The 10,896-nt window shown below is 41.9% G+C and overlaps 2 protein-coding genes and 1 non-coding gene across 4 annotated transcripts; all 3 read left to right on the forward strand.

The window, feature by feature from the left end:
• The first annotated feature begins 17 nt into the window (after positions 1 to 17).
• Positions 18 to 10,302, forward strand: hyal3 (hyaluronidase 3). 2 transcript variants are annotated; one of them, XM_070910626.1, is made up of 7 exons: positions 18 to 69; positions 7,407 to 7,703; positions 8,438 to 8,873; positions 9,050 to 9,197; positions 9,382 to 9,508; positions 9,681 to 9,770; positions 9,880 to 10,302. In XM_070910626.1, the coding sequence occupies exons 2-7, from the start codon at positions 7,434 to 7,436 to the stop codon at positions 10,168 to 10,170; spliced, it is 1,362 nt and encodes a 453-aa protein (XP_070766727.1). In that variant the 5' UTR covers positions 18 to 69; positions 7,407 to 7,433; the 3' UTR covers positions 10,171 to 10,302. The 2 variants fall into 2 exon arrangements, with proteins under 2 accessions (XP_070766727.1, XP_070766726.1); XM_070910625.1 differs by lacking the exon at positions 18 to 69 and adding an exon at positions 2,846 to 2,912.
• On the forward strand, positions 667 to 7,248 carry LOC139288482 (N-alpha-acetyltransferase 80). Its single transcript, XM_070909785.1, has 2 exons — positions 667 to 680; positions 5,325 to 7,248. Exons 1-2 carry the CDS (start codon positions 667 to 669, stop codon positions 6,247 to 6,249), a joined length of 939 nt encoding a protein of 312 aa, XP_070765886.1. The 3' UTR covers positions 6,250 to 7,248.
• Positions 1,664 to 1,778, forward strand: LOC139289599 (U5 spliceosomal RNA). The gene has a single exon (XR_011597468.1). It is a non-coding gene; the product is annotated as a U5 spliceosomal RNA (small nuclear RNA).
• Positions 10,303 to 10,896: the final 594 nt, after the last annotated feature.

A 10,896-nucleotide genomic window follows, 5' to 3' on the forward strand; every position in this document is an offset into this window, starting at 1 on the left:
AAACACGAGCTCTGTGAGGAGGACGACCACCGGCGGTGAATCGAGAAGACGAACCGCGAGACTAAAAATGTACGTAACGTTACAGTGTGGTGAGAAACAATCAATAATGTAGAATTTAGTTCGCTAATGAACTGTAAGCTTGTGGCTCCTGCTAATATCCATGCACTTCTACAGCTGAAAGTCACCAAATGAGCTAGCTAGCATGCAGGACCGACGTCCAACCGTCAATTTAGTACACTTGCCTCACATGGACGTTGAAATGGTTTATTAAGTGTGTCACAGATATCTGTTGCGGGGGTCCTATGTATTGTTTTGTCTCATTAAAGGAAGAACACGCTCCTAAAAGCAGGGTGTCTAACAGTTACAAGTCAAGTAATAAAATTCGTTTTAACTTTAGGGTTTATAAAAACACATACGAGTAACAAACTATAAAGAAGACATTTTGAAATCTCATATATTCATATAGTCACCATAATGCATAAATCTGCAACCTTTCAACTGCTGTTACCAGTTGGGCAAAAGACGTTTCCTAAAAGCATAGTCATAAGCTACGTTACTATTTAGAATATAACGTGCCTTTATTTTACTGCCCACCCACCCAGTTTATTTTCTTAGTAACAAAGTCAATTGGAAAACTGGGGCAAGGATTTATTAAAAAAAGCGAAGATGCTTACAGTAAGGTACATGATAGTACAATAACTAACTCGGATGAAGAGGTCGCAAAGATTTGTTGGATCAAGAGTATAGCCGATGACTGATCTCTGTTAATCAGAAATGTTTACACACGAAATAAGACCCAACAAAATAACACCATACAGTTGTGTTTAAGATGGTACATGGACCAGAAATCTTAACGTTGGCGTAACAGCCTTAAAATACTTCAAAGTTAACTTAGATTAATCACAGTTTGTCGCCCTTACTCTGCCTCTGATTGGATAACCCTAACCCTCCCAACGAGTACCAGCCAATCAGACGCAGAGTTCCCGGGACAAAATATGCTTGTTAGCTAGTCAGCAGCTGCCGCAATGGTCATACTACGCATGTACGAAACTGACCCTACTACAAAGCAAAGTTTTTACTTTGTAAAATGTTTTAAATTCAGAATATGCGGTCACTACATTGAAAGAAGAGCACACAGTGTTCCCGGGAAATAAATATGAGGTGTAAGTTTCAATTAACGACACTAGCTTGAAATATTATTTTTGTTGAAGCTGAACAGAAGGCCACGACTCTCATTCATTCATTTAAACTTAGAGTAAAGTACAGTTTTAGCGCTTAAGTGGGAAAAGTCGCGCTATTCTGTGGTGAAAGTCCGGTGGAAACAATTCACATCTTGTCTTCGTTCAAATGTCACATAATCATCAAATTGTTGTCGACAAGAAATGGCATTTTTAACAAAAACAAAACAAGGAGTTCAAGGAGTAGAGGCGTGGCCGTGGTCCCATAATGCATAGCGCGGGCGTAGCAATTTCCGTATATTCAAACTATTTATACTTATATCACACTCCAAACGTTGTGATGCCATTAGTAGACAATATAAACACAGTATGTGTTTGATTGACGCAGTTAGATTCGCGTGTACTACTTAACGTACATCATTGAAACATAACAGAGGGACCTAAGACGGAGAATCGGGTCCAGCACTTAACCACATATCCTCAATACGCTCTCGTTTCTCTTCAGATCGTATAAATCTTTCGCCTTTTACTAAAGATTTCCGTGGGGAGGAACAATAAGAGTTTAAATCAATTTTTTGATGCTCTGCTTATCGGCGGAGAATTCTTTCACTGTCAGAACAACAATATGATATAATCAGGAATATCAACATGATTGGTCTGTTTAATGAGTAGATAGTACATGTTTTCATACTGAACAGACTGTAACTTTATTACAATAATGTATGATTAAAATATGTCTTATTGGGAACTGGTCCAAAAGGGCTCCTTTTGGTTGATGTTTGAATATATTTAATTCTTAAATTTCCTGAATGGATCACGTCACTTACATACACATAAAACCCTGTTTTCAAACTCACCAATTAGTCTATATCACATGTTCATAGGAAAATAACTTTGTCACATTGTCATACACATGACACATGGTAATTAAATCTAACTGATCCTAAATATTATTTTATTTAAAGCAGAAAAGCGCGTGGACACCTTTTATGTTTCATTGAAATAGTACATTTAGCCACGATGATCCTGCGAAAGGTGGCTGTGCAGCTTAATGTTGGCATAACAAGGCGCACTGGGGAGGAAAGACACAAACAGACAAAACACGATATCAAAGCACTAAATGTTGCGATAATAACATTTTTAAAAAGTTCAACAACAAAAAAAAGTACAGTGGAGAAATTTTGACATGTCACAGTAGGAAAAGGACAGTGTCAATTACAAAAAAAAAACCTGATAACCCTGATAAAACTTAACAAAGATTGTGTATTTCTACTTCGTCTGGTAATCTATCAAAAATTAATTCTGGTAATTTTTGATACTTAAATGCTACTCTAGACAAATTTAGAGAATGCAGATCGCGAATTAATGTTATAGTTTTCTCTGTAGTGCGGCACTCACTAAGAATACTCCAAACACCACTTTGGAAAACCATCAGCTGTATTTCCTGCTTTTAATGCTCATGTAACCAGTATATCTACTAAGTCACATTAGTAGTGGTGGTCATTATCTCAAAGGAAATGCCATATGTGAAGTAATAGGGAGGTTGAACAGTCATGTTTTAATCTTGTATGTCTGTATCAGTCAACTGCCAGTTTCCTGTTGCATTTTCTAACATCCTTTTTTGGGGTTTTTCTTGTTTTGCATGTTGTGAGAATGTGGCATTGTGTTAGGTAGGCAGTACCAAGTTCATAGCTGTTTGACAGTCAGGAGTTTGGCTTCAGCTTTTCCCTCTTGGTAAGTTAGTATGTTTTAGTTATTGGTGGGGTTTGTTGCTTTGTTTTTTTCTATTTCTGCAATACTAAAAAGAATCCCAGACTATTTGGACCACAACATTTTTTTATAAATATCTTACATGTGCATTATTTCTTCATGGAACTTTTATGGTGAAAATAGAGAGACCCCTCAGTGTTTCCTCACAGCTTTAAGATTATCTGTGCTTCTGCCTCTTTAAGCTGATATTAAGGGCTAATAGAGTTTGAGACTCTTGTGAAAAATCTACATGAATTGTACTCGTAAACAGAGTTGACGCCTTAGGGATGTATGATAGCATTAACTGTAAAAACACAGGTATCTCTGACCATGTGGTGGCTCATTTTGTGCTACAAAATGCAAACTATTGATTGACATTATGGTCTAATAACATGATATAATATGAGAATATGAAACTGCAGTATGAATCCATCAGAGTTTACACTTCTGAGGAATGTTTTAAAGTACTAAAATCAAGAAAATAGGCATGAATACAAGGCTAAAACTTGAACTAGCTTGAATAATTTGTAAAAAGAAACGTAAGAAAGTATACTAAGCAGGATATGGATCTTCACTACATTGCAGTTCAGCCTTCTCAACAAACTGTGGTAAGATGTGTCAGATGAAGGTCTACTTCCCCATTCAGAGGCTGATGAGGCAGAATGATGGCAGCATTAAAACGTTATATAACTTGACAATAAATGCACCAGCTTTCAATCTACAGTTAAATCCAGTTGGATTAAGCCAAAGGTAACGTGTTGCTACACCAGTATATCATAGAATTACCAAGAAAAAACGCAGAAAATAATAATACTTTTTTTTATTACTAAATCTGGCACCCTCTGTCCTCAACCTCCCAGCATCCTCCTGTTGCAGCTACTTTGTGGACAGTAGGCTGGAGCTGTGTAACCAGTTACAGTATGAAGCAAAGGATGGATGACTATTTTGTACTACATGAGAGGTAGATTAATAGCTCTCAACAAACAGGACATCAGGACTTCATATTTGCTATCATCAATGTGATCAGTCATCAGTATGCGTGTGCGATAAGAGGCAACTCATTGGCAGAAGTCAGTCAGTTCATTCTGCTCAGGCAAAATTTGAACATACACAGACTCACACAAGCATATATACAGACTCTCACTGTTAAAGTATGCAGCGTGATTTTTCTGTTGAGATGAAAGTTGTGACTTCATCTGGTAGTCCTAAAAACAACTGTGGTTAAAGGTACTATGTGGAGTTTCTTTACATGTATTTACATGTACTAGTCACTTGTTATTGTCAATGTGTGAACGGATTGTAATGTAACTTTAAAAATTTCTCCTTCCCCGACTTTCTCAGTTACCTATAAAAGCCTGTGGACTGATTTCTATGCAAAGGACTCTGGAAGGTTTTTCCAAACGATGTGACATTTATGTGCATTCCCGAGTGCCTGAGCCTCTCTACGGCTCAGTGTTCAGCTGCCTCTTCAGCTCCCCTACACTTCCAACAGTGTGCAATACTAGCTATCGTTAGCTTAGATAGGGGGGTCCGCTAACGCCAACAAATGACAGACTCCAACACAAAGTCTTGCTTGCTAACACGGACGAATTGCGAGCTAGCTATCTTAGTAAAATACTGACTTGAGTGGATAACGTCATCTAATTCATCCAGACTCCTGAGGCTGATCTGGCTGGTAAATTGGCTAGCTTGCCGTTTGCAAATTACTGTAACTAGCTAATACTAGCTGTACCTTAGCATGGATCTAGCGTTTATTGCTTAGTAACTTTAGCTGATAATAATTTAGCTAGTTAGTATCATGGAGCCAATGATTGAATAAAATATGGGAACAGATAGAAACGTTATTCTAAATATGATTGTAAATCATCATCATCAGTAAATCAGTCTCGTGTATTTCACATCGCTGTTTTGACTGCAGTTAATTTAACAGCCAGCGGTGTCATTAATAACAAGGACTTTCTGAAACATAGAAACTTGAACAGCAGAGGGAGGCTGTTGGTGGATGTTAGTGAATCAAGACACACAAACATCTGCTGCATCACGGTGTAGACACGCACACGCAGACATGGGCATTATCGCTTAATCTGCCGATTATCGTCACAATTAATCGTTTAGTCTATAAAATGTCAATAAATTGAGAAAAAGGCTCACCATAAGCCCAAAGTGACGCTTTCAAATTGCTTCTTTTGTCCAATCAACAGTCCAAAACCCAAAGACTCTTAATTTACTGTCATAAACGACAAAGAAAAGCAGCAAATCCTTACATTTAAGGAGCTGGGACCAGCAAACGTTTTACATTTTTGCTTGAATTTTCCCACATCTACGTTTTCTAACATTTTACGCGTAGCAGTACGAGTTGAATGAAGACTGACTTTAGTTAAACCTTGATCACCACAGGTCTGAGCCATTAACGTCAACGAATTCCAAACTGGAGAGCGGAGGTGAGCCGAACGCCGATCTGCACCCCATCTCAACATTAGACTGTCGGACACAACATGTTGAGAACGTCTGTGAGATCTCAACACTGGATGGAGAAGTTACGGAAAAGCTGCACACCGACTCTGAACAACCAGAGAAGACCCGTGCAGTTCCGATCCACCGGCGTCCTGACCTGCTGGTTCCCTGCGCGGACCTGGTCAACTCCGAGTGGCAGAGGAGCCAGGCGGCCCGGATTCACTCCCTCCAGAAGTCCTGTCCAGAGTTCCCCGTCTGCTTGGTTCTCCTGCGGGGCCACAGGGAGACAGAGCGGCTGGTCGGCCACGCGCGGTTGTCGCGGGTCGTAGGTCACAGCAGCAGCCTGTTCGTCGAGTCGGTGGTCGTGTCTAAGGCGGAACGAGGGAAGGGCTACGGCCGGACTCTGATGGAGGAGATTGAGCGCTACGCCAAGAGTAGAGCTTTCAAGCGCCTGTGTCTGACCACCCACGATAAGCAGCACTTCTATGCCCACCTTGGCTACGTGCTGTCGACGCCGGTGCAGAACGCAGGCGCCATGACAGCGTTTGTTCCCATGGAGATGCTTTTGAGGTTCTCCAGAATGCCGGGTGAAGAGGCGAACACGGAGAAACAAACACGGACAAAGATGGCTCCTCAAATACCACAAGGGAACAAAGACTCAGGAGGTGCTTGTGTTGTAGGGTCACCTCCACCTTCTAGTTTACCTCCTCCTCCTCCTCTACCTCCTCCACCCTCCATCCCTCATCCTCCTCCACCACCTCCTCCTCCTCCTCAGTCTGCAGGGCAGCTTGTAGTTCAGACTCTGACTGAAACTCCCCACAGAGACGCCAAAGGAGTTCCCATCTATTGGATGCACAAAGACATTTGAGGAAGACACAATCAGACACACTTAGGAACACATCAAAAGACAGAAACATAAACACCATTAATGGTCTCTCAGACACAGAAGTAAAGTAATGGAGGAAAACGTCAGAAAGAGACTGAAGTGTTTTAGTAAACCAAAGAAATTTCACACAGAGTTTACACATTCATTCACTGCTATTACACATTTAGACACAGTCTCTTTCAAGCACAGTCTGTAAATGCTTGTATCTGAAACACAGAGCCAGACATTATCACAACACACACACACACACGCACACACACACAAGGTACAAACGCACAACCACAGATGTCTTGTGCTGTAAGCTTCCAAACAAAGATCATCATTTGATACTGAAGTGAAAATTGCAAGACACTTGACTTCACACAGCCTTTTATTGTTCATAGTTTGGGCCACCATTCTTATTGGATATTGTTTTCACTTCCAAATAACTTTTGATAATTACATAAAACTGCACATTGTGCTGAGCTCGTGCTTACAGTGGAGTGTCTGTGTCCATCCTGGGCCCCCGGTGTCTCGAAAGCAGTGAGTAAAATGGAAATGGTGGCCAACACGATGAAAATAAGAACCAGGTTGTACAAGAAGTGGAACCTTATTAAAAAACAACTTAAATACTGCTCATTGTTACTTCACATGGATGTTTGAGCTTCACTGTGCAGGATGATGTACATGCAGACATTTTCACATTCACCTGCTGAAGGGGGAACGTTTCTCTGTGCTCACTTTTTTAATGTTGACTGTGAAAGCTCAGTGAAGATCAAACATTTCGGCTCAGAACTCAACCAATGAAATTACTTTTGCCCTTTGAGCAGCTCTGCTCCTCAGAAATGTTGCCAAATTCCAGTCTGTATCTGCTGCTATTGAAATATGTGACGCTGTTGTGAATGTGCCTTGTTGAACTGCCAGAGAACTTATTATGACTTGTTATGTTGATGGAAGTGATGCATCTTATTTCATCTGATATTTCAGTTATGAATTAAATTATGGAAATAAAGAGAATTTAATGAAACATGCCTTTGACGTGTTTATTTTTCCATATTAATAACTGTCAGGCGTTTTTTTATTTTTTTGTAAATGTGTGTATTTCACTTCTTATGAAACAGTCTGTATTCATTAAGAAGTCCATTTCTCTCTCCTGTCAGGAAGGACACATCAGTGGGTGAGCAGCCATGGTGCTGTCTCGCCTCCCTCTCCCCTTCCTCCTCCTCCTCCTCTCACCCATCCCCTGCACATCTGTGTCACAAACCTCCACCCAAGCGGCCGCCCTCCCCCGCGGCCCCCTGCCTGCTGTGGCTGCAGCAGGTCCGATCCTGCCGGACCAGCCCTTCGTTGTGGTGTGGAACATGCCCACGGCACGGTGCCAGAAACACTACAACGTCCACCTGGACCTGGGAGACTTCGACATCGTGGAGAACCGGAAGCAGCGCTTCCAGGGACAGGTGATTGATCTCTGTGGGTGACATGTACATGTACTGTATTTCAGTTGTGTTTAACTACTATTTGTCTGAGACTCTTTAAAGATTTAAACAGCTTTTCACATTATATACTGGAGTACTTTTCAGATACATTCAAGTGAATACATTTACAAAATATCTTAAGATCTGTATGAACACAATAGACAAGATAGTAGTGGTTGGTGTCAGAATCTGATGCTGTCTTTTTTGCATTTGCTCAAACATTTCTATAAAGCTGCTGTCGTTAGGTTTTGCCCAATTTGAGGCAGAAGAACTCCACAACAAATGGACAGACACAGCCTAATATGTTTTAACCTTATGTGTTATGGCAAACAAGAAAGTCAAGCATTCATTTGGAGTCGTGTCTCTATCCACCAATATTCCTATTGTTCACTCTCCTTTTATCTTTGGTTCGGTTTCCACCAACTCCTCAGAAAAATATCTGGCTTTTTAGCTGCTAGATATTTGGCTACATTCATAGGCTAGTCGCTGATTTTGTCTGTCTGTAGTTTGATGCTGGGCGGGTAGAGCACAGTGGGTTTATCAGATCTTGTTTGCTGAATAAAGTTGCCTGCTGCTGTTAGAAACAGGGTTGATGAGGGTGCTAAGACCGAAGCAAACACTAGATGTGCCATAAAACCAAAACAACAAGCTAAAAGAGGCTAAAAAGCACCGTAGAGCTACAGTTTGGTAATAATTTCTATGGGCAAATGTTCCAGAAAATGACCATCTTCTACCGTGACCGCCTGGGGAAATATCCATACCTCTCCCGAGACAACAGGAAGGTGAACGGAGGGTTGCCGCAGCTCGGCGACCTCTCAGCTCACCTGTACCTTGCAGCGACTCAGATTTCCAGCTCGCTGCAGCCAAACTTCACCGGTTTTGGCGTTATCGACTGGGAAGAGTGGCGGCCGTTGTGGAAGACAAACTTTGGAGCCAAGATGAAGTACCGGAGGCTGTCCAAGCTGCTGGTGAGACAGGAGAGACCGGATTTGTCAGAGAGGGTCACGACATCGTTGGCGAGGCAAAGGTTTGAGGAGGGTGCTCGGAGGTTCATGGAGCAGACACTGCGGTTGGCGGCCAGAGGTCGCCCCAAAGGACTCTGGGGGTTTTATGGTTTACCTTTCTGCTTTAATAAGCATAAGAGAAAGACAGGTAGGACGAACCCTAACCGTGGGTTGAGCAGTGTGTGTCTATCACTTTTAAGAAAGAGATTTAAAAAGAAAGAAACACCTACATACAGGCTATTTGTGTTTAAAATTATACGTTTTATTACTGATGACAAATGAATTACTGACCTGTGTTTTTTCTTCTTTCGCGTGTGGAATCAGATAAAAGCTACACAGGACGCTGCCACAGGGGGACCAAGAAGCGAAATGATCAGCTGTCCTGGCTCTGGCGGCGGTCCTCCGCTCTCTATCCCAGCATCTACCTGCCACAATGGCTGGCAGGGTCCACGGATGCAGCTCTGATGGTCAGGTACAGAGAACTGAGAGAACATGAAGAAACGTTCACCCACATTACTGCTTCAGTTCTGACACAAAGGATAAAAGCTAATGTTATGTATCAGTTATTCATCTATAGTTGAACTAAATGCTGGACACCCTGGATGTTAAAGGTGTTTAACGAGTTACTGACGGACATTTCTGTCTTCTTCACTCAGACACAGACTGCGGGAGGCTTTGAGGGTGGGGTCAGTTTGGCGCCATGGCAACAATACCAATCATGCCACACCAGTCCTTCCATACACCAGGCCAGCGTTCACGCACACTCTCACCTTTCTTAACAAGGTGGGGTTTGTTGCAAGTCATAAAAAACATACACACATACCAATTTAATAGAGACAAATGTGTAATTCAAAGTAGCTATTGTACGTGTGTGTGTGTGTGTGTGTGTGTGTGTGTGTGTGTGTGTGTGTGTGTGTGTGTGTGTGTGTGTGTGTGTGTGTGTGTGTGTGTGCAGACAGACCTGGTGCACACGTTGGGGGAGAGTGCGGCGCTGGGAGCTGCTGGAGTGGTGCTGTGGGGAGAGATGGCATTTGCAGAATCCAAGGTATGTAATGTTTGTGACAAAGTATTTATGTGTGTGTGTGTGTGTGTGTGTGTGTGTGTGTGTGTGTGTGTGTGTGTGTGTAACCCTCTCCCCTACTCCCACCCTCCAGCATCAGTGCATCCTTCTCAGAAACTACATACACACTGTCTTGGGTCCCTTCATCCGGTCACTGAGGTCTGACACCCGGCGCTGCAGCCTCCAGCTTTGCCAAGGCAACGGCCGCTGCGCCAGGCGATGGCCCGGGTCTAGTCACATGGTCTCCTCGGGTCCGGCTACAACCTCCGACCCTAATGAGATCAACCTCCTCACTGACTCCTCTGGCAGCAAACCTTATCACAACCACTTCATGTGTCAGTGCTACCCGGGCTGGACCGGGCAGGAGTGTCAAGAGAAGAAGTAACCCAAACGTTTTTTTTTATCAAGGGTGCCATCGGTCAGCGTTCATGAAAGAGGCTTGAGGCGTCCACATCATTACGCTTAATGAAGTGACAGCTTCTTATGTAATGTGAAAATAAATAAATACGTGAATTCATCCGTGTTTATTTTGCATGTTTTTAAAAAGGGTTAAATTCACATAAAAATCTATAGTGCAAACACAAAGTAAGTTTAACTTTTTATTCATCACTTCTCCTGCAGCAGCTCATTTTCTTCATTTTTCTCTTTACTTTTTGTTACTGGAAGCATTTTCCATGTTGTGGCCACCCTAAGACGATTTAGTTTTAACAGCAGTGAACAGTTTCTGTTTCTGCAGCAGGAAACACAACTTTGGTGACAGTCAGCAAAAAGAAAAAGCTGAGTAACAATGATGATGTAATCACACACAGTTTATGAACTGTTAAGTAACTGATAATTATATATTTAGTATCTTAAAATTGGTGGTTGAAGTTTAACCTTTGCTTAATATAACGGGGGGGGGGGGGTTATCAAAAAAGAACAAAACAAGAATACAAACAGGCTCAAAGATACATGCTTGAAAAACAGTATTGTCTTTGTCAGCGCATTTAATGATTTGTGTTTGTGATCACCACATTTTGTTTGTGTGTTGTTCCACATGCTACTTTTTCAGCGATGCACAATGTTAAATAAATGATACTGACACGTAGACACACAACATGACCGACAGCAC

Source organism: Enoplosus armatus, chromosome 8, assembly GCF_043641665.1.
Source record: "Enoplosus armatus isolate fEnoArm2 chromosome 8, fEnoArm2.hap1, whole genome shotgun sequence".
NCBI classification, from domain to species: Eukaryota; Metazoa; Chordata; class Actinopteri; order Centrarchiformes; family Enoplosidae; genus Enoplosus; species Enoplosus armatus.